The sequence below is a fragment of the Drosophila arizonae genome, chromosome X (assembly GCF_054131065.1).
Source record: "Drosophila arizonae isolate 15081-1271.41 chromosome X, UAZ_ARI_1.0, whole genome shotgun sequence".
NCBI classification, from domain to species: Eukaryota; Metazoa; Arthropoda; class Insecta; order Diptera; family Drosophilidae; genus Drosophila; species Drosophila arizonae.
In genome coordinates, this window is record NC_142927.1 from 22,594,623 (window position 1) to 22,619,311 (window position 24,689).

General features: G+C 40.2%; 1 protein-coding gene across 6 annotated transcripts; it reads right to left on the minus strand.

The window, feature by feature from the left end:
• Window positions 1–538: 538 nt before the first annotated feature.
• LOC108619466 (uncharacterized) lies at window positions 539–24,683 on the minus strand. 6 transcript variants are annotated; one of them, XM_018016059.2, is made up of 8 exons: window positions 24,548–24,683; window positions 23,289–23,378; window positions 4,426–5,051; window positions 4,054–4,330; window positions 3,837–3,993; window positions 3,618–3,777; window positions 3,154–3,534; window positions 539–1,806 (listed from the first exon to the last, which is right to left on the minus strand). In XM_018016059.2, exons 3-8 carry the CDS (start codon window positions 5,032–5,034, stop codon window positions 1,039–1,041), a joined length of 2,352 nt encoding a protein of 783 aa, XP_017871548.1. In that variant the 5' UTR covers window positions 5,035–5,051; window positions 23,289–23,378; window positions 24,548–24,683; the 3' UTR covers window positions 539–1,038. The 6 variants fall into 6 exon arrangements, with proteins under 6 accessions (XP_017871548.1, XP_017871549.1, XP_089330293.1 ...); XM_018016060.2 differs by lacking the exon at window positions 24,548–24,683 and having other exon boundaries at window positions 4,426–5,048; window positions 23,289–23,800; XM_089474167.1 differs by lacking the exon at window positions 24,548–24,683 and having other exon boundaries at window positions 23,289–23,799.
• Window positions 24,684–24,689: the final 6 nt, after the last annotated feature.

A 24,689-nucleotide genomic window follows, 5' to 3' on the forward strand; every position in this document is an offset into this window, starting at 1 on the left:
ATATTAGTGCAGTAGATCGGGAACTGGTAGGCGATAATCACAATATTTTGTAGACAATTTGCAATGGATATTAAGATTGCAATATTTTATGGAGAAGCGATTTGACGATCTACCATAACCGAAACCAGAGCTATCGGGGAAAGATGGATTATCTATAAAAATGCAGAAGAGCAACGGTGCAAAGGTGTCCTGTGGTACGGCAGCGACATATGCTGAAGCTATATACAGTCGAGTCTCGATAAATCGCATCCCGTTAAATCAAAAATCGCGATAAATCGAAAAATTTTCTACCCCCTTGAAAGTAATTCATTCTCAATAATTTTCGATATTTTCAATTCCTGTGTGAATCGAAAAAAAACGGATCCCTTTGCCATTTCGAATTATCGGGATTCTACTGTACATACTATATTTCATATATGCCTTAGAATATTGGAAGCACAAGAAAATGTTTATAGAATATATGGAATATTCCTTTATAAATTCCATTTTTCAGTTAGAGCAGTCCTTTAACCAATTAAAAAAAAAAAGACGTTCATAAATAGATGTGTAAATATATATCTCTATTTATTTAGATCATAATATTGTATATTTCTTAAAAATCTACCAAAAAATAATTGTAATTAAATATTTAAAATATCGCTGCCTTAGCATTTTAGGGACCTTTACTACATTGATGCTAGTTAGATTGTTTCAAAATATTTTCAATATTAAATTCTTGATGTTGGATATTATATGGAGAACCTGTCTAGACCTAGCATAAATGTAGCCATTCATGTAGACAGGCAAGATATATGTATATATATATAGATATATATATAATTATAGATAGTAGAAGTTGTAGTTAAACGATATTGCTGACTCAAGCTGGAAACGGAGCCAACTTTGTGGACGAGTCACGTCTGGAATGCTAATCGTTCGGAAGCATCTGTTTAGGTATTGTCGTAACTAATTGCCACTGGAAATGACAAAACAAATGAGCTCATTTTATCAGCAGTGTTTGGGCTCAGCACCGAGCGACAGCAGCAGTTGAAAATGTCATTAGACCTGGTTGCTCACCTCGGCGGCTGGTGCGGCCGCCGCGGGAGGCGGAGGGGGCGTTGCTGTTGCTGCTGCTGCTGATGGGGCTGCTGCATTTGTGGCCGCATTGTCCAGGCAGCGCAGCTTCTGGTACATGTGAATGTAGTGGGCCTGCAGCTGCTTCTGGTAGCCGAGCACCTTGTCCTTCTCGGCGCACCATTGACGCTTCTCCAGCTCGAGATTGATGCGGAAATCGTCGAGTTTCTGACGCAGCTTGGCTATGTCCTCGGCATAGGTGGTCGACTCCTCGATCAGCGTGTCCAGCGCCAGCTGCGCCGGCTGGCCCTGGTCCAGCTGCAGTCGCTCCATGATGGCGTCCAGCTGCATGGGCCCGGCCGCCGCCTGCCTCGTATACTTGTGCGTCTTCTGGCAGATCTCGTTCAGGTTGTCCAGCTGCTGCTTGAGGCGCGTGTAGCGGCCGCACGGCTCCTCGCCATACTCGTGCGCAATGGCCAGGTCGGAGAGCTCCTTGCGCAGCTTGGCCAGCTCGTTGGTGAGCGCCCCAATCACCTGATCCTTCAGGGCAATGATCTTGTTCAGCTGCTGCAGCTGTTGCTCCTGCTCCGGATCCTTTAGCTGTTGAGCTTCCTTCGCCTGCTGCTTTGGTTGACTTTGGCATGTGGTTGTCTGACAGTTGTTGTTGTTGTTGTTATTATTATTGTTATTGCTGTTGTTGTTGTTGCTGTGTCTAAGGCTGAGAATTGTGTGATCCTTCATATTGATTTCAAGCTGAGAAGTAAAGTAATAGAAGAATAGTAAATGAATAGTAAATGATTAACAAAACTTATCAAATATCCGCTTAGCTTCGACTCTTTCCGTCTTTCAAGAAGTAGTTATTACGGCTCATTGATTCTAGCATTAACATAATTTAATACTAATTATTAGCTACAGCTCCATTGAGTTGGCAAAACCTGTTCCCCAAGCTAATCGTTTCTTTGACCTAGACTCAAGTGTTTCTCTCGGACTTCCATTGCCCCCCCCCTCCCCCCCTGACTGACCTAACCAAAACTTGATTGAGTTTTGAGCTTTTTTTGAAAGTGTCATAATTTGGCTACTTCTTAATTGAGCTCAGACAGTTATTTAGGCCTCAGCTCAAAGCCATTTTAAATTGGTAGCTGTGCCTATGGGTTGCGGTAGCTCCCCGTCTTGAGGTTCGTTTTGTGCACGCAGCTCAATTCTTATTATACTACGAATCCAAATTTAATGGGAAGTCAGTACAAATTATTTAAATACTTAATAATAAAGAGAAGAAGGTGTGGTAGATATACGTATATACATATACATATACATATACATATATCCTCGATCAGGGTTAATAATTGAGCCTATGTAACTATGTTCGTCCAGGACCAGGGCAAGCTGGTCCTTTCTTCCGCCTATCTACCTGTATATCCACCTGTTCATTCGTAAGTCCTACCATCTGTCCTTCCGCTAGTCTGTTTCCCCATTAGTCTGTCCTGATATCTGTCCACCCGTGCATCCTTCTATTCGTCCGCCCGTCTGTTAGTCCATCCGTTCGTCGTATCGTCCGACTGACCATCAGCCCGTACTATCATCCTCCCGTTCGTCTATTCTGTCCTTCATTCGTTTGTCTCTTTGTTGATAGTTCCATCCTACCGTCTGTCTGTCCGTCTGTCTATCCATTCATCCATCCTTCCATCTGTCTGTCCGTCTGTTCATCCGTCTATCCATCCGCCCGTCCGTCTGCCGTCCGTCCGCCGAAATTTCCATCCGACTATCTGTCCGTCCGTTTGACAGTCCATCCGTCCATTCGCCCGTTCGCCTGTTTGTCCGTCTGTCCATCAGTTCGTTCTATTATCCATCCGTCCGTCCATTCTATCATTCATCCGTCCCTCTGTCTGTATCAGGCTATCCGTCCGTCCATCCATTCCACAGTTCTCTCGTAATCAACACCTTCATATACTCTACTTAGTAAGATCTCATCATCCTTTTCTCCTGTCATGAATACACAGACTTTGAACGTCGCCTTTTCCTTCATTCCCTGACCCTAATCCTTTCCAGCTTCTGCTTTGCATTCCAACAAGAGTGGGATGCTCCATTCCCATCTCGACTTACATGCGCCTCCTTCAGCTGCGTCTTGAGTAAAGCTATTTCGCCGTTGCGCTCGCACACCTTCCACTCGCTGTCTTCCAGCTGGACGCGCAGCGCCGATATCGTCTGGTGGGCCTCGTTCAGCTGCTGGTTGAGCTCCTGGGCGGAGCACTGCAGCTGCTGCTCGGAGTTCTTGAGGCACTTGTTGCTGGTGCGCGTCAGGTCGAGCTGTTGCTGCAGTTTCTGGAGCTGCTCCGACTGGCGCAAGTTGTGCTGCTTCAGCTGGAACTGCTGCAGGGCGAGGAGCTGCTCCATTTTCTTGAACTTCAGATGATACTCGCGCTGCTGGCTCTCATAGAAGAGCTTCAGGCGCTGTGTCTCGTGCTCCCAGTAGACCTCCTTGTCCTAATTGAGAATAGAAACGAGACGGGCCGAGACGAGACGAGAGGATTAGTCAGACTGATGGGGTGACCAGTTTGCTATTTAACCTTTTGGACTTTGAAAATTACTTTCTCATTCTGTTCCATTGCCTGCCGCAGATACGACAGCTCCGAGTCGCGATCCTTGAGCGCCACCTCCAGCTCCGAGATGCCCGAGTCCGAGGGCGAGGGCGTCAGGTCACTGCCACCAGTCAAGGCGTTGCCCTTGCTGTAAAACGAATTGGTTAATCGGCTGAGGGGGCGTGGCGTCCTCTAGGGATTACGCACCTGCTACCGCCGTCTGGCCTGTCGAGCCCAGACAGGCACTCGAGGCCCAGGCTCAGACCCAGGCCCAGGCCAAGGCCGAGTCCATCCTCATTGCTGCTGCGCTGCACCACTCGATGGCCGCGTCGGCGCGCCGCCAAATGACGCAGATCTGTTGTGCCTGGCGAGAGTGGCAGCAGTTAGAGAAACTATAGACATGCGCTAGAGCTGGTTCACTTACTTCCGAACTTGTGCTGGGTGGCTGCCGTGGATGGGAGCGGTGCCAGGGAGGGTGTCGAGCCATAGCCGTACCGCTCGCCCGCTACCGACTGCTGCTGGGCGGATCCCTGTAGTTGCTGTTGTTGTTGTTGCTGTTGTTGCTGTTGCTGCTGCTGCTGTTGCTGCTGTTGTTGTTGCTGTTGCTCATGTTGCTGCTGTTGGGCAGCAATGCGATAGTCCGGCTCGAATGGTATCGGCTTGAAGGCAATCGGACGCAGAAAGTTGCCGGCACCGTTTGGCTGGAGCGAAAGGCAACATAAGCAACATCGATCAATAAGAGCTGCGACCCAGCCCCAGGGCGCACCCAGTGCCACATCAATGCCAAATGCCTCACCTGTTCTTTGGCCTCGCCCGACAGCTGGGACTGCGGCTGCGGCTGCGGCTGCGACTGCGACTGCGACTGCGACTGTGACTGATGCTCGGTAATGGCCAGACGACTTCCGGCTGTAATGGGCGTGGTGCGGCGCAACGTTGTTGGCGTCTGTTGGCCCAGCATCGCGGGCAGCGACTGCAGCGCATCCTCCGCGGCCTTGCCGTCGCCCAGCTCCCCGGCGCTGGCCACACAGCTGCGGCTCAGCTCGAACATTTGCCGGATGTTCTGGAACTTGCTGCGCATCTGCGACCCACTCAGCGTCTCGTCGTCCAGGTTGCTGTGGCTGCTGAACTTCTGGCTGAGGCGCCGCTGCTCCTGCCGCGACTTCAGTGTGCCCGTGTGCAGCGTCCCGTGCTGCGGCAGCTGCAGCAGCGGCAACGGCGACCCCAGCGTCGTCTGGCCCATGCTGCTCAGGCTCGGCGTGCTGCGCAGCGCCAGCGGCGCATTCGTCTCCAGCGAGACGGATCGCTTGTGTCCGCGCTTGCCCAGGCTGGGCAGGTTCAAAGCGGACCCAGCCGAGCCGGCGCCGACGGCATGCGCCGGCAGCGCCATGTGCGTCGCCCCAGACATCCTGAAGCGGGCAGCTGCTGCAAACATGTAAGGATAAGCATGTGAAAATCTTTATAATATCTTGTATAAACAAATATAGTTGCATATATAAATAAATACAGTGAAATCCGGCTATAACGACACTTAAGGGAAGACCCGGAAGATGCTATAACCAGATTCGACTCTAAATATACGAAATAGATAGTCTAAAGATAACCTAAGCGCATGGAACATTCATCTCTCGAATTATAAGCCTCAAGTTAATATTTTAATAGATCGAGCTGCAGCAGGAGATTTTCCAGAGTTTCAGAGACCTGATATTGTAAACTATGTATCTATACATAAGGAATATCCTAGGTGAGACAATTGAAGTGTTTATCTATAAGAAATGTATCAGAAAAATCATAGAAATTAACTCAGCAATTCAATTTCAGTTACTAAAATTTTTTTCTTTTATATTATTTATATTATATTATTAATTCTTCAATCTCAAGATTGAATAGACAGTCAGAGAAAAATGGTATGAATATGTTGACCCAAATGTTATCCAGAGAAGCAGAATTCTTTTGAGAACATTTTTGATTAAATCTAACTATTGATTACTCCCATTTACAACGCTTCTATGTATAAGGCGGTTCTCTGTACTTTTAACAGAGTTGTAGAGGAGAGAAGAGAAACAAACATTTTTAATGTCGATATTATGTCACTATGCTATGAATAGTATTAAATATATATTGTATAATTATATAAGAATATCCACAGAAATCCATACATATATATCTATACATACATATATAGATATATGTACATACAGTGGTTCACAGCTTATTTCAACCAGCACCTCAAAAAAAGTTTGCTGATCGATAAAATCTAAACTATTGGGGGTATCGAAAAAAATTAAACGCTGGTTGTTAGTGTGATGTTTAAACTAATACAAAATCAATTTATTTATTTTTTTAAATATTTTTTTAATATTTCAAATTGATTAAAATCTAAAAAATGTACATATTTAAGCCAAAGAAGATCGAAGATCAAGTAGAATTTCTGCTGCCAAGCAAAATTTAACCTAAATATATTTAAGCTATTGCCTTTCTTTGCGATTCTCATGATTACAAGCACAATTATTTATATTAAAATATCGTTTAATGTTTTATCTATTACGTATCTTTTTATCTTTTATTATTTATCTATGCAAAAGAATGATCTTCTACATTTCATTTGGTGACCAAACTACGGTTCGTTCGGTTATACATATAGGTATGTGCGCATCGATCTCAGAACCTTTAGATGTTAGCAGATCAAGCTGGTTTCAAACAATCGATAACTTCTGCCACCTAGATGAAATTACATAAAAACTATCAAACGGCAATCATCAAATGATATTTTTTGGATCTGCGGACCTGGAATGCCAAAATTTTCTACGCAGCTTTATATCTTATTTATATTTATTTATTTATTAGAGATTAAAATTGAGAACTTAAGAATCAAGCACGGAGCCTGCAGCTCGATCATATAAATACTTAAGGTCTATAGAATTTTTTTTTTGGAATGTGAATATATATAACTAGTCAATATGTGATACAATAATATACAATCATCTGCTGACAACATCAATACAACGCTGAGTATAGCAAAGGTTATATGAAGCTATCTATTCCTGCGGGTATCTTTAGATCGAACAATCCCATCAAATAAATATATTTCGTATGATGGTATATGTATATACTCTTTAGCCTGATTTATTGCTTAGCTGCGCTGTATTCCGTGTGTGGTTGTGTGCGTGTGTGGTCTACAAGCTTCTAGCATGATCCTCAGCCCGAGGCAGCTCGCACCGAGCTCTGCTCCTGCTTCGGCTTCCACGATGCATTCAGGTTGCTGCTGCTAACGGCGTATACCGCTTTTGAAATATGCATTTTTATTGTCCAGTGCCACACACTTGGACACACACACACACACATACATACTTCTACAGCTCGTTCTGTGCTAGACATACGCACTTTCTCGTTTACGTTTTGTTCCCAAGACCCGTCGACCCATATATTCCTACAACTAAGAAACTATAGCGCCCACTATTTCTCTCTCTCTCTGGCATTGCCAACGCAACTTCATCGTTCCAGTGTCCACGCTGTGGTCTCCTTTTGGCCGCTTTCCAGCGTCCAGTGTCGCCACCTTGGCTCACAACAAGTTTTGCCATGCGACAAGATTTGGCAACAGGTGCTGGCAGGCCGACAGACCGACAGACCGACAGACCGACAGGCCGTGCTACCTTGCGGCCATAAAAGCATTTAGAATTTCAACCAAGGTTAGTAGGGTGTGTGCAACAGTCAACGAATATTAAATACCCTCACATTTGCCTTATATAGAAGGCTTTTCTTTAATAGAAATATTTTATTTTATTATGTAGATAATTATCAGTTCTATAATTTGTTATCCACGTTATAGCATCTTCAATCTAGAAACCCAAGAACTTGTAGTTACTATATATGTATCCAGTTATATAATGTAATACGTAAAACATTGACGATGCATAAATGAGGAGAGAAAATCATCTGGAATACAACAAACTAGAATTTGCAAATTTTCGATGATCCAATAAGAACTGTATATATGTAGTTTATATGAATATATAATAATATGTATTATGTATTCCATAGATGATAAAAGCTGTTCAGTTCTATCACAATACTCATAATACCCTTCAAGTAGGCTAGCAGTACACAATGGAACACAAATCTGTGTCAGTTAGGGCAGGTTCTGTTATGGCCTTAAGTTTACTTAATGCCAATCCACACAGTTGGCCAACAGCAAAGAATTCCTGCTAACGGCTTCCCATCGCTGCTTATTATATTAATTTCCAGCTGGCTTTGCCTTAGCGCTTCCACGCACATCTCGAAGAATCTATTGGTTCTTCTTTTTTCTTGTGATTTATGATTTTAGCCAGATTCAAGTTGTGGCTTTTATGTAACGGTCTGAGCCAATCAATTAGTTATGGAACCGACGATTGGAAATTAACAATAAGCATTCAAATATTTATTAACTATGAAAAGCTTTGAATATAGCTGAGTAGCTGTATCTGTGTATCTGTATGTGTATCTGTATCTGTATCTGTATCTGTATCTGTATCTGTATCTGTATCTGTATCTGTATCTGTATCTGTATCTGTATCTGTATCTGTATCTGTATCTGTATCTGTATCTGTATCTGTATCTGTATCTGTATCTGTATCTGTATCTGTATCTGTATCTGTATCTGTATCTGTATCTGTATCTGTATCTGTATCTGTATCTGTATCTGTATCTGTATCTGTATCTGTATCTGTATCTGTATCTGTATCTGTATCTGTATCTGTATCTGTATCTGTATCTGTATCTGTATCTGTATCTGTATCTCTCTCTCTATCTCTGTTTTCTACCCTCTCTTTTTGTTCTATTTCTACATTCCCTTTCCACTGGCTGAGGGAATATTAAAGCAATATCTAATGTATCTCAAGCTCTGCTTAATTATGAGTGAAATTGTGTCAACTATATAAAAAGATGACAGTCGCACCCGTATTCAGTTATGATCATGAAGCTGATGATGATGATGTCCATATATAGTTTATATCTCCATATTTCCTGTTCTGTCTTTCTTCTTCTCTCTCTCTCTCTCTCTCTCTTTCTCTCCCTCTCTCACCTGTTTTGCCAATCTATTTAGATAGCAGTCCAGTTATCTTTCGATATATCGAGCATTGATTGCGTTTCACGTAGATGAACTTTTCTTGACTTGACTTGACATCGTTTGATCATATTTCTGTTGGTCCGCCCATTAGTGCATATATAGAAATAAGTACAGCCCTGCATTAAGTAGGTATTTCCTCAATTTGCTCAATGGCTGTGCGAGCTTCGACTGCCTCTGCACTAGGTCAAGAGAAGCCCAGCCCGTAGGGCTTCTGTGAGAAACAGATTTCAGGGCAGGTCGAAACGCGACTGTAGGAACCAATATGAATGAAAAAAGACCTACACAAAATATTGTAGAATAATTTGTTAAAATGTAGGCAGTGCCCAGCCTAGTGTTGCCTAAGAGCAAGCACTACAATCGGGCATAGACGACTGTGTAATACGCGTTCACGATTCTATTATTATACTAAGGTCTGCACGAACGTGATCAAACATGAAAGTAAGTATGGCGGCTCATAAGATAAAGCTAATATTCTTTTATTCGCACGAATATGAATGAAGTCGGATAACGTTATCTATTGAAGAATGAACAAGTCTACTACTACTACATTATACTACATTACGGATCACACCTCTATATACGACTATTTATTGCCAATTGGCGGTGCTCAAAGCTTATATACTCTACTCTCTGCAGCCTGAGCGCTTCATTCGTTAAGCTCAATTGGATAAGAACACTCTGGAAGGCATAGACACTTATCAAACCAATATACTCTACGCTGCACGCCCACGAGCGAGTATGACAGCTCGTCAAGTAAAGCGCGCGCTTCATCAATGTGTGTGTGTGTGTGTGTGCAGTTGGATAACAAACTCCATTGAGGCTCGTCCGCTGAGTAGCGGTTCGATTGAATTCAATGGAAATACGTGTCGATTGCGGCTCTCGGAATGCTTTCCACGTCGTCTTTAACTGCGCCGTAGTTAATTGCATTGCAACTTTTGCAATTTCTAGATAGTCGACGGGGGCTGTGCGACTGCGACTGCGAGTGCGAGTGCGAGAGACATGAATATTTCACAAGATGTGTTTCTACCATTTTCTTGTCTTGTCGATATGTTTTTTTTTTTTTTGTTTATGTTTTTTTTTCTATTTTATTATTTTCGCATTTGCTATTTTGTTATGTGCTCGCTAAAACGCACTAAACCGGACCGTTCTCCATTGTGGACACGTAAGGCTGAACGCCGCCGAGCGGGCCAATAAAAATCTGAGAAGACTTTTGTAGGCCCGGCTCAAACAATGCCGGCAACAAAGCGCCCGATCAGGCGACAACTTCAACAACAATCAACGCCAACGACGATGACGTCGGCTGCGGCGTCGGCGTCGGCGTCAACGTCGGCGTCGTCAAACTGCCAATGTAATTTATGTACTTCTGCTGATGGTTTGTGAAATACACAAACAAACATACACCAACACACACCAAGACACACACACACTTGCAGTCGCTCACACACATTAGCAGCTAACTGTTAGTTTAATGGCGATGCCAACGAATTGAAGTATCTGCAAAATGTAGCTGCGTATCTGGCCCAGCAAGAGGAAGAAAAAATATGTGAAAAATAAATGTAAAAAGAAAAAAAAAAACCAAAGCAGAAACAAAAACAAAATTAAAAACACAACAACAACAAAAATATGAAAAACCTGTTCGCAAAATTTTGCCCGCCGGCTCGTTCTCCGTTGGCTTGATTTTTAGCTGTTTAGCTGTTTTTATTGTTGTTCTTGTTGTTGTATTCGTTTTGAAAGTTTCCATCAATGAAAGTCGCATAAGTCTGTCGGACCAGCATTCAAATAGAATAAGAAATCATAAGCAGCGCGCCTCAGATCCGCATCGCTCGGCTCCCATTCAATCAGAAATTCGCATTTGCATTCGATATCGAAAAGGTGTTTTGACCCTAAAACCACGGACTCGTTGAAGTCGTGGTTAGATAGTGTGCGAAATGGGCATATTGGCTGGATGGGTGTGTGCCACGCCCACAATGGGTGTGAGCAGCTGCATTAGCTTCTCAGGTGTGACCTCATTTTCGTATCGAACCAAATATGGCTAATACGACAAGAGAATGGAAGTTGCACAGTTGAGAAGCGACTGTGCGTTGCGCCTACAGTTTTAGAGTCATTCAAGCTATAAGAAAGATCATAAAAGAGCTTGAGAATTTGTATAATATTTTTGGCTTTGCTTTGGCAAAGAATTCGAACTAGTTTCAATTGTTGAGGATTTCAAATGCAAATATCTCAAAGATCTCCTATAGAATCGCATAATGTAATATATCATATGTGATATAATAGATCATATATATTCACATTGTTTATTTTCTAACTAGAACATAACTTAAAGCTATAAATCTTATGCAAGAGTTTGAATCTGAAACCCAATGGAAACAAATATAGATCTCATATAAAAGATGGCCCATATATATAGCATTTCATCTATTGATAATATTTCATATTTAATTGCTTTTCAGCTTCATTTAGAAGAATTTCAGACTAGAAACTCTATCAGTAGAATTGAATCTTTGCATTTGTTCTATGCCTTCAGCAACAGGGTATAGCGCAGTCGGCTATAGCCGGCGCCAATTGCCCGTCAGGCGGCGCATTAGTAAATGCGTTGGCCATTGGAACTGAAACGGGCTAAGTTAGTCACAGTCACAGTCACAGTCGCAGTTGCTGTCGACTGACCATGTCATCGTCGGTGGTCAGAGGACGGGCAGCGGCAGAGGACAAGGCAGCGGAGAGCTGGCCCCAAGCCAGCTGCCCCATCGCTTTTTCCCACGCTCACAGCCGCCGTCGTCGTCGTCGCAGTCGCAGCTTTATGCACACTGAGTACTAAACTAGCTTCGTTTGATTTGCGTTTTTCGTGCATTCGCACAGTGTGACAAATGTCATTTGTAATTGAACTAAAATTGAAATTGATTCAAAAAGTTTATGAAATGCTGGAAATGTTTAAATTAAAGTTATATCAAATACATAAACAGAAATCGTAGCAAAAAAAAGTTCGTTTCGGTTTCAGGGTGGTAACTAAAATGTTTAAAATGTTTCCTTTAGCTGTGACAGCTTGAACCGCCTCCGGCTTGAGTGCACTTGACAAAGGCTATATGATTTACAGGAAATACAGAAATAATTATATGTTTGTGGTTCGATTTAAGGGCAGTGCTGAAAATGTTTGGGTGATGTGGTGTCAGCTTGATACAGTCTCCATATTTGTAATTCAAGCCCATAAAAAAAGAGCTAGAGGCTGTTTTAAATTGGTACATGGTTGTTTATTTTATTATTTATCTACTTAACATTTAGTAATATGAAATTATATTTAAAAAGTTTTATACAATAATGAATTCCAATATAAATAATTCTATTTCTATGTATATTTCAGCTTCAGTAGTTTGTATATAGAGTGTTTTAATTTCTTTCGGCATTTATAGATATTAAAAGGTATGTGAATAGTTTTGTAAACATTCTCCAATTTCTATATATATGTATTAAGTTTCGTTTGTATGCCTATAAGGTATTTCCTAAGTCTCAACTGACAGATTTGTCTTATTGAGTATTTGGCGATTCAGATTTTTAGAAATTTGAGGTTAGGTGTGTAAAAAAACACCTTAAAGACTTTAGGAAATCCTTTTACAACTAATTTTATATCGACGCTCGCCTTGAAATACTTATAAAATTTCCAAAAGTGTTTAATAGTTTAGATATTTCTAAGCTTTCAGCTTTCCTTTTGTAAAATTCTTTCACATAATAATAATAATATTAAATTAAATAATCTGTTTTCTTAAGCATTTGTTTTCTCCTATACTTGCACCACTGTGCGCTGCGCTGCCGTGCGCTGTTCATTTCATTTTTTTTTTTTAGATTTTTTACTCATTTATTTATTTATTTTTTACTTTTTTTTTGCATTGATATCTCAAAGTCCAAGCCAAAGCAAATGCCGCCAAGCGCTAGAGTTTGTTATTTATTGTTGATTGTGAATTTTTAATTGAATTCAGCGATTTCGAATTGGAGTTTGCAAATGTTGTGTTCTTGTTATTGTTATTATTATTGTTGTTGTTGTTGTTGCTTGCATAATAAACGCACCATAAAATACAATTAAACTACCTATAGTTTATATATACATACATATATGTTTTGAAAGTAAATAAAAAAAATAATTAAAGATAATTTTTTTTTTTTTGTAATTACCAATTAAAACAAATTCGATTTACTTTCGAGAGATCCGCGAGCAGATACTACTTAAACTCACAGCTCGGGTATGCATAGTCGAATCTCGTTTAAAGTAGCTATAAATAGCTCAAAAGTTAGCTGTAAACTAGATGAAAGCCCGTGTAGAGCTCAATGTAATGTTATCGATATATATCGATTTGGCAAGGACACAATAAATCTCCTTAGATATTATGGCTCAGCTCTTATCTGATTATTTGGGCTCAGGTGATCCATATAAGATCTAACAATTATTGTGTTTATAATGTAATTAACAAGCTATTAATGACATTAAACAGAGTATTAATAATATATTGAGGGAATTCAACTTAAACAACTTTTTTGTGTAAGCTAGAAACAATTTACGTTGAGAAGATATGTAAATTTAACTTTGAAGGAACAATCAAATCATATTTTGTTTGTGGTTATGTGAAAAAAAGCTGCCATGGGAAAACTAGATATTAAAATTATTTTTCTTGGAAATCGCGAACTGTGCTGAAATACTTGTCTCTAAATATCCAGACCTTTCTATATATAGATATAGATATCCAGATTTATCTATATATCTAAATACCTATCTATCTATTTATCTATCCATCTATCTATCTATCTATCTATCTATCTATCTATCTATCTATCTATCTATCTATCTATCCATCTTTCTATCCATATATCTATCTACATATCTATCTATCTATCTATTTATCTATCCATCTATCTATCTATCTATCTATCTATCCATCTTTATATCCATATATCTATCTACATATCTATCTATTTATTTATCCATCTATCTATCTATCTATCTATCTATCTATCTATCTATCTATCTATCTATCTATCTATCTATCTATCTATCTATCTATCTATCTATCTATCTATCTATCTATCTATCTATCCATCTTTCTATCCATATATCTATCTACATATCTATCTATTTATTTATCTATCTATCTATCTATCTATCTATCTATCTATCTATCTATCTATCTATCTATCTATCTATCTATCCATCTATCTATCTATATATCTATATATCTATCTTTCTATCCATATATATATCTACATATCTATCCTTTTATTTATCCATCTATCCATCTATCTATCTATCTATCTTTCTATCTATCTATCTATCTATCTATCTATCTATCTATCTATCTATCTATCGATCTATCTATTAACCTATCTATCTATGTCCATCTCTTTGATTTGCATTCATCCAAAATACTAGCCACTACTCGCCCAATTAAATAGGTATAGGGTATATACGTAGCTAGCATTGTGTAAGCGTGACGAAAGCAGAAACCACAATTAATGAAATAACAGCAGCAACAACAGCAACAACAACAAGATCAACTTTAGCTAAACTTTTCTTTTATATTATTTATTTATCGCTCTCTAGTTTTTACATTTTTTTTTTCTTCTTTGATTTTCTTTTTCATTTAGACGCAATCAAAATGCATTTCAATTTCAGGTTTCGGTTTCGTTTCGTTTTTGTTTCGATTTGGAAATCCGTTAACAAAATTTGACTTTCGTTTTGCATCAATCGATGATTGCAAAAGGTCAACAAAGAAGTTTCCGTCTCTGTGTGTGTGTGTGACGTCACAATGATACGCTTATGATTACGTTAATGTTGACATTAACGGTGGCAGCAGCTTACCTAATTTATTTATATACATACATATATTCATTTTGTATGCATCTCGTTGCCACATGAGCAACCCTACCCCCTGACTCCCTGACCACCTGCCCCCAGTCCCATTGTCCCATTGCCCCGTTGCCCTGCTGGCCACGGCATTTGGCAAGTTCATCTGCCACACACATCAATTGAGGCTTATGAGCTTAAATGCAGTCGTTGCGCCACTTGCCACATTCCTCCAGCTGTAAGCGGAATTCGAGACCGCCCAGCCGATTGACATTAATGTATGGGCATAAATAAAGCCATGGTGAAAAGCAGCTAACACACACATACTTGCACACATACATGCACATGTCTGTGATGGGTGTGGACAGCAACGGCCACGGCTGTGCGACCAGTTCCAGTGACAGCCGCAAGTGGCCCAACATCATCACGGCAGCAATGACCTTGGCGCTGTCTAATGCTGGCTCAGCGCTGCGGCGGGGGCAGTTGGGGCCCGACTCTGGGTTCGATCTTTCGAATGGGAGTGGGCCAGCCAGCCAGACATTGACATTTCCAATTGGGAGCTGGAAACTGGAAACTGGGCGAATGTCAGTCAATGTCATCATCAGCGACCTTTTACCTGCTGCAGCTAATCGTTAAAATTACCGTTTAATATCACTTTTAATGCGTTCAATTAGTTTAGCTGATCTCAGCGTGCGCACAAAGAACAGAAAACGAACGAGCAACATTGTTTAAATGCTTCCGCAATATATCAAAGCTCTGTGTCTAGCTAACCGAAATTGATTGAATATGATATACCCTAACTTTGCCGGACTTGACTCCGTGCTACTCGAGATATGCTGCTCTGGAAGAATTAGTGTTTTAATATAAAGGATTATAGATCCAATCAGCTGGAATTTGTATCCGTGTAGCTTAAAGATATCTATTTTCGTTCTATATTTCTATCTTTTTAATTTGAAACTAACTTTTAATCTATTCTTTGTTCTTATTCCAGTGAAAATATAGAAATATCTATCAATATTCTTTTATCTGAATTATTAATATTATCAAATATTATATATATTTTTTTTTAATCTCTATATAAGTTAGTATATAAAGATTTTTCATAATTATTTTTTTCAGTTAAAATATAGATTTTCTATTTTTTTTTTTAATTTTATCAATATTTACATTATTTTAAGTACTTAGATAATAAAAATATATATGATATAAATATTTTTATATAGAAGTTCTATTGGAAAATAGATCCAATAGCCAGCGGTTTTTCAGATGTATTCAGAGAAAATATCTTCAAAAAAAGATATATTATTATTGACTAGCTCTGGCATAAAACTTAATTATATATATTTTTAAATAATACAACATAATCTGTGTTAAGAACCAATCCAGTTTCTTGTAATATTCAAAATGACATTGAAGTCAGAGTCTTAGACAACTGTCTATGATAATTTGTAACGTATTTCCTTCCTATTTCTCTTAGATTAATTATCTTTTTTAATGATTCACTCTCAGCTTGCGGAGCATTTAGAATTGGAAGTAGTACTACATTTGAATGGATATGATTATGCAGCAGCTCATGAAGCTGGCCAACATAACAGGGCTTCATTGAATGGTTATAGCCAAATGCCGTTCAACTGTTGCTGCTTTTGTTTCATTGTTGTCTACTCTGAGTGTTGTCTGCTCTGTGCTCGGTGCTCTGTGCTTTCGAAGCACTACAAGTACACCCACTGGCCAGCTGGAGCCCCAACTTGGGTCTATCTAACTATCTATGCATAACTGTTGGCAATAGCTTTTGTTTGCTTTTATTTCCATATGGGCAAAGCCCGAAACAATCAAGTGGCCCAAATTGATGCGGGCAACAATCACCGAAAATGTTGAAGTTTGGCAAAAACGTATAACAAGTGAGCATTTGGCAGTGGCATCAGCACAACTAGCAGATACCCTGTATAAGCACAACCAAGATGAGTTGCCTATAAAGCCACCGATTTTTTATCTAAAGAAGGCAAATATGGGTTTCTCTATGCATTTTACGGCATATCATAATCTAAATAACATGTCAATCGTTATCAATTATCGATAACAGCATAGTAAATTACGGTAAAGTGTTTATATGACGATTTTATGGCTAAAATTATATACAAATTAAAAATAATCAATATTTTACTTGATATATCGATATTTCTATAAAAGATACACTTATCGATATATTTTCAAAGCGCATTTTGTATAGCTTATAGTTTCTACATGGCTTTGAGCCGGTTTTAGTGGTACTGACCCATCAACTAGATCAATATAAACTGACTGCATGCAACCACAACAAATCGATATACTATATATCGCTATCGATAACAATAGCATGTTCGATATTGTTGAAAATGTGAACTATACTATAGATATAAACATTTATTATTTTATGTTTATCAATACATGCTTATCGATAATGCGCTATCGATAACTTGCTTCCTCGATACCTACACGAAAACTCATCGCGATGAGTACAGGGTATAGCTGTCTATGTGAAGCACAATAGAATGCCTATATATAGTGCAAGGCACGTAGGCATGTAGGCCAGTTTAATGCCTCAATGGGTTTTATTTATAATACAAATAGATATACATTTATTTATATATATATATAAACTCTTTTTATACATATGTCGTTTTTTCTTTGCTGCAATACTATTGTGGAAAACTATTGACCTTAAATTGTCGCCAACGCGTTGGCGTAATGAGCCCAAATTCTTGCCCGTGACAGCAGATCGCAGCAAATGAGTTGAAATTTATGCTTTTGACTGATTTTGGTACGGGCCAGCTCTGTGCGAATGTCTAACAGCGCAGGAAGTTGGCATGGCCTGTATTAGTGTAGTAGTCGTTGTTGTTGTTGTTGTTGTTGTTGTTGTTGTTGTAGTTGCTTCTGTTGTTGCTGCTGCTAATGATGATGGCAATGACAGCTATATGACAGTTGCCAGGCATATGCAAATCCAGTTTCGGTCAATTGCATGACCAATTAACAGATGCGAAAGGCCGACAGAGCGAGCGAGCAAGGGAGACAGAGAGAGACACACACCGTGAGCGAGATAGATGTATGGGGGTAATAATATCAGCTCAATATCCGGGCTGACGGCGACTGTGGGGCAATTAAATGACCAACGCTTGAATCGGCACAAGAGCAACAATTACGAATGCGGAGCAGGCAGCCGTGGCACATGCAACAAACGCTTTCACTGGCCATTGCCCATTGCCCCGCTGCCCCGCTGCCCCTTTGCCACGCTGCCAATCGCCAGCTGCAAACAAATCCTAGCCAAAGATCAGAGACTACTTTATAACGTGGGCGAGTGCTAGCTTTCCCACGTTGTTGCTGCCTCTGCTGCTGCCTGCTGCTGCCTGCTGTTGCCTGCTGTTGCTGCTGCCGTCGTCGTCTTGCTCTTGGGGCTTGGTCAGCCATTAGTCACGCTCAGTTTTGTTTATCTGGCGCGTCGCATTCGCCCGAAATCGCGCGGCGCATATAGACATTGCCCGTTGTCTTTGCCAAAGAATAAATAAACAATCGGAAATATGCTTGGCCAATGCTCATAGATGTTGCCATTGTGACTTACACACACGCCAACACACACACACACACACACGGACACATAGATATTCCCATTTCCCATCCAATTCCCGTTCACTTTCCAGCGGCTGATGCGCTGCTGCTGCTGCTGCTGCTGCTGCTGCTGCTGTGTGGCCCAAGGCTTATTATTATTTTTATTGCTGCTGCTGCTGCTGCTGCTGCTGGCGTTTGTTTGCATTAAGTCAGGCTAAGAGCCAAGTTTATGCCCACATCAGCAGCAAAATATTATATAAAACAACACGAAGATGCAGAAGAAGCAGAAAAGAAGAGCAACAAGTGCTCCGGACACAAAATACCCTGTAAATAGCGAGCAATTCAGGTTGATAGCGATGAACTGCAGCAGTTTGGCTCTGCAGCTCATTCACTTTGCCAGACATTCATCACAGCCCATTTGCAGCGCGTACAGGGTATGGCCAGAAGACGTCTTTTGCCCTGTTGCTGCCTTCGCCGTGAGAGTTTTTCGGCTGATGCTGACGAACATTCAGCGCTCTTTGTTCTGTGTGCCAAGCGACATTTAAGCCGCAAAAGCATTCAATTTGTTGCCAGCCAACAAAATGTATATAAAGCTGTTGTTGTTGTTGTTGATGTTGCTCTTGGCATGGGAAGCACTGGCAAGGAAGTCTCAACTCCAGCCAAGCTGGAGCCAGCGGCAGTGCCAAGGAGCCATCGAACCGTGACCAATGCGCGCTCTATGCAATTTACAATTATTGCAAGCGACTGCTGAAATTATGGGATGAAATGCCTGGAAATATAGCTGGAAGTGGAGCTGGAGCTGGAACTGCAAGTGGAGCTGAAGGCGGAATGGGAGCTGGAGCTAAGCCCAGCAACTGAAGCTGGACCTAGAGCTATAGCTGAATCTAAAAGTCATCAGCTGTAGTTGAAGCCGAAACTGCAAATAGAGCTAAGAACTGGAGTGGAGCTGATGTAAGAGCTGGAGCTTAAAGTGGAGCTGAAAGTATCAGTGGATGCGGAACCATCAATTGCTGTTATCTTTAATTGAAACGAAGCTGCAATTGAAGCTGGAACTGGAGCTGGAACTGAATCTGGAACTGGAACTGGAGCTAGAACTGAATCTGGAACTGGAGCAAAGGCGAAATGGGTGCTGGAGCTAGAGCTATAGCTAGAGTTGAAGACGAAGCTAGATTTAGGGCTAAGATCTGGAGCAGAGCTGATGTAAGTGCTGGAACTTGAACTGGAGCTAAAAACATCAAAGAAAACGGAACTATTACTCTTTAATTGAAATTAAGCTGCAACTGAAGCTGAGACTAGAACTGGAATTGGAACTGGAAATGGAGCTTAAGGGGAAATGAGAGCTGAAAGTAAGCCCAGCAACTGAAGCTGGAGCTATAGCTGGATCTAGCTATCAGCTGAAGTTGAAGCTGAAACTGGAAATGGAGCTGAAACTTGGAGAAGTTGAAGATGAAGCTAGATAAATCTGGAGCGAAGCTGCTGTAAGTGCTGGAGCTTGAACTGGAGCTGAAAACATCGAATCTTTAATTGAAATGAATCTGCAACTGCAGCTGGAGCTGGAGCTAGAGCTGGAACTGGAACTGGAAGTGCAGCTAAAGGCGGAATAGGAGCTAAGCCCAGTAATTGAAGCTGAAGCTATAGCTATAGCTGGATCTGGCTATCACCTGGAGTTGAAGCTGAAGCTGTAAATAGAGCTGAAACTTAAACTGTAGCTGAAAGCATCACTGAAAGCGGAACCATCAATACCTGATATCTTTAATTGAAATAAAGCTGCAACTAGAGCTGGAACTGGAACTAGAGTTGCCGCTGGAGCTGGAACTGCAGCTGAAAATTAAAGCTTATGTTGCAGCTAGATAAAGCTGCGGCTCAAACTAGGGTTTAAGCTGGAGCTGTAACTGGAAATCAAACTGAAACAGGAGCTGAAACTACAGCTGGAGGCTTGTGCTGCTGCTAAGAAATCAATCTTGACTCTAAATAAAGTTGGAAATAAAGCTGCAAGAGAATACTGAAACTGAATGGAGCAAATTAAGCTGTGAACTCAAGCTCAAGAAATCGTCACTATATCTAGAGCCAGAAACAAGACATGTGGGACATTCTGAAATCATACTAACAAAATATCTTAGGATGTCGAATTCGACTTCCCAAATGTTTCAGCTGTTAAATTGGGGACGGCAGTAAAACAACGAGTTGACTTATATTTAGGGATAGAGGATTATGCATATTTAGGGATAGAGGGAGATAAGGGAGGATATCTAAAAATGCGAGATCTTCAAATATCACGTATCCAAAAGAGCGTAAATGGTCAATGTTCAATCTCCATGTTAAGCTTAAAAAACAAAAAACTATCGATTATTATCGATCTTATGTTTATGGGATTAGCAATGAAAATCAAGTAAAAAAGCTAAATATAATTTAACTTCAAGTGATTGACTTTTGTGGCTTACCAAATTTCCAGAAGGATAGACGCACATATGGCATCTGCCACGCCCCCTACTGACTGTTATGCTTACATAAGTACAACTATATATAGACACATTCCTATCTTTCATATATAATCTAATGGGAAAATACATTAACTATGAATTGAGCAATTCATTCGTAGCTTAAATTTCGTACTTTCAGATTTTCGAATAGACAAATGCGAGAAATAAAAAAAAAAAAAACATAAAACCCTGGTAATCTATAGCTTTGCCATTTGCTGGATGAAATGACAAATAATTTATAATAAATGCCAAACTCGAAATAATGTATAATAATCGCCGTGACATTCAAATTGCCTTTTCACCAAGATCTTTTTGGCTCGGCTAGCTCGGCTAGCTTGGCTAGCTCGGCTGGCCAGCTTGGATGACCTCGATCTGCGGCTGGCCGGGCGCGCACATCTTCTTGCGCTAATGTGTTTTCAGCCATGTACAGGTACAATGTGCAGGTAGAAGTGGACTCACCTACATTTGTGCGAACATCGATAGACGAGATGGTAGGGGGGGCGATGCAGGGATGGGGGATGTGGTGGGGCAGTTGGGGCGCCTGATGAACGGACGCACTCAGCGAACAGTATCAGAAAGTGATCATAAATCTGTATAACCTGTATGTTGATTTTCACCATCAACACACCTATCTCTGTGCATGTGTGTGTGTGTGTGTTTGTGTGTGTGTGTAGCTCTAGACATGTTGTTGCTCATAACGAGGCTGCGCTGGAGTCGCGTTCTGTGTGCCCCCAAAATATAAAAAGTGAATTTTTGCGGCACTCGCTCCACTTCAGCCTTCGAGCTGGAAGCTTTTGTTGTCTTTGTTGTTGTTGTTGTTTTCTGTTGACTTTTATACAATTTGTGTGTTGTTTTGCTGTTGTTGCTTTTTTTTGGGTCTCAATTTCTTGCTTTTATTTTATATTATTTTATTTTATTTAGTTGAGTTTTGTTTTTTTTTTTTTTTTTTTTTTTTTTTTTTTGCGCACTTGGCCTTAATTGCGCATGCGCGCGCACTTTCAATTCCTTTTGGATGATGACGCTGACGTCGATTAGAAACGGGCATGGAGCCGCAGAGGGGGCGTGCGGAAGGGGCAGGTGGGCAAAACAAAACGTGTGGCAAATTGAAGCTGTGGCAAAAGTAGATTTCAAGCGCGCCAATTATGATGATGCGGAACGGTAATGTAATAATTTTCATGTTCTCTGGGGGTTAGCCGTGCGTATAGCAAAGGGGTGGGGTAGGCAGGTGGGGGGAGTCACGGCAAGGTAGGTCTGAGTACTCAGTCGCAAGCGGCAACGAATCGAGGCGGGCGAATCCAAACGAAAATTGCTCCGAAACACGGCGTGCCGCGAGTGCTAAACTGTTTTTTTTTTCTTACTTTTTTTTTTTGCCTTTTTGGCCAACCCAGGCTTTTGGCCAAAAAGCAAGTTCATGGCAACAACAACAACAACAACAGGAATAACAAATACAACAATCAAAAAGTTAAGTAAAATCAAAACGAAGCAAAGATGAATAAGAACGAATTGGGCATGCTCTTCAGATGTAACTGTAAATGTCTGAAATCTATATTAATCGCGTAATATATTTATATACAAAACTTAAAATAGAGAGAAATTAATATAAACATATTTATAAATGTAAAATATAGAGAAATCATATGGATAAAAGAGAGAGAAATTTATATACAGATATTTTTGAGATATGTAAATAGGGGGGAATGGATATAGATACATTAAAATTATATAAAATGGAGAGAAATTCATATGGATATACATATGTATTTAAGTTGCATAAAACGAAAAGAATTTAATATAAATATTTTATAAAATTAACAAGTTTTGCTTAAGGATCATTTACGAATTTAGCTGATGGAATCTATGTTCCTAATTCTTCAGCTCTCTCATAAGGCAAGACCATAGATATGGGTATTGGCCATAAACTGATTAGGTTTATTGTATTTGAGCTTAAAGTATGCGAAGTTCAGCTACAGCTGACAGCTGAACTGGTCCATTCATGCGTAAACCCGCAAAGCCTGAATGAACATGTTTTGCTACCCTGATCTAATTGAAGTGTATCGACAGAAAAAGAGCTTTAAGATTGTCTCGCATACAGATTTCTAGAGGCAGCCAGAGGCAGCGAGATGGCTTTTTTTCTTTATATTTTATTTTTATTTTTATTATATATGTATATGTACAATATATATATAGCATATATATAAATATATATTTATATTTATTTCTGTTTTCTTTTATACTCTTTTTTTTTTTGCTACTTTGGTAACAGGTTCGTCGCTGTTGAGAAAAAGTCAAACGGCTCAATAATCGAAGACGGCTCCGACTGCGACGTCGACGTCGACTGTGGCAGCAACTCCATGATGAAGTTGGGCTCAGTGGCAGCCGGATAAAATGAGGACAACAACGGCGACAACTTTAATGAGGTTATGTCTAGCTTGTTTGTATCTGTGCAAATTTATCTGCATCTGTATCTGCATCTGCATCTGTATCTGCATCTGCATCTGCATCTGTATCTGCATTTGCATGTATGTCAGCTGGGATAGGCAGCAAGTCAGATTATCAGCCAGATTTGGTCTTTTCGCTCTTTCGCTATTATTCATTATTATTATTTTCTTATGAATAGAAGGCAACACACGAAATAATAAATAAAAAAAACATAAATGCAATGCATATTTGCTTACCACTTCCTCTGGTCGTAATGGGCTGGTACGCCAAGCACTCGTAATTGCTGTTGTTGACTTTTGTTGTCTCGGCTGTTGTTATTAATGTTGCTGCATATTTTCAGTAGTTTTCAGCAAAATTGCACAGATCATAAAATTGCGAGAGGAAAACAAAATAAACAAAACACACAACAAATAAAAAATAAAAAAAATAAAAAAAAAATTAAAACCGATATGGAACGCGAAACAACTCTTTAAAATATGCACAAAATTCATATGCTTTCCACAACATTAATACACGAGAAGAAAAAAAACACCATCAAACGATAACAAAAACAAATCGTGTTTAGAAAGAGGAAAAAACCGTTGCACGCCTGCGCTTTCAAAATTGTTTGGGCAAAGCTTTTTTCTCTGAGCTGCGAGCGCAGAGACGACTTTCACGTACGAGAGTTCAAAGCAAACTAACTGACAACGGCTTCGGCGACGGCGAAGGCGACAGCGAATGCGATGGCGATGGAGATGGAAACGGCAACAACGGCAACGGCGACGACGACTCCTCCAATTCGATTGCGACTGCGCCAATCTCCGAAGTCAACTAACAGCTCTGATTGCTTTGGCCGTTTTCAAGCCAGCAGTCAGCAAATGAGAGAATAATATATATATTATGATAGCTTAGGCAACTTCAATATTATTATAAATAGTTGTGACAAATAACTATGCACTTTGTAGTCATTTAAATAAACATGGTTGCCTGTTACTCAAAATATAATTAAATAGTGCGCAAATTAAAAAAAAATTCAATTATGTTAATAACAGTAACAAATTTAACAAATTCCGCACATTATAGTATTGTCTTATGCATGGCCTTAGTCAATTTAAAAAATCGCTGTCAACTGAAAAGAAATAGCCATAAACTTAGCTCAACACTAGCCCAAGTTAAAAGCTATCAACACTGTTGCGTCTGCTCTTTTCGCTTCGTCGGCGTTGCCACTGCGTTGCAATTACAACAACTTATTCGCCGCGACCGCAATCATTGCCCGCCGTTTGCGTCGTCGTCGGCGTCAGCGTCGCCACTGTCGCACTTAGCCGACTGATTAGCTGCTGATGGTGCCACACAGTGGCCGCTGCTGGTCCGCTAGCCCGCTGTCGTGCCTTAGTTAATTTCCTTTAATTTTTGCGGCTTTTTCGCATATTGGTTTTGTATGTACAGATATTACATACATACATACATACATACATACATACATATGTACATAGGAATGTTTCGAACAAATATTTACCTGCACCACTAGCTGTACATCTGTAATGGGATCTTCACAAAATGTACTAACAAAATATTTAACTTGATTTTTTGCAACTGGAGCTGCGCCGTAAACATCGTCTCTAGTTTGGTGATTCTAGAGAATGGACTAGAAGAATAGA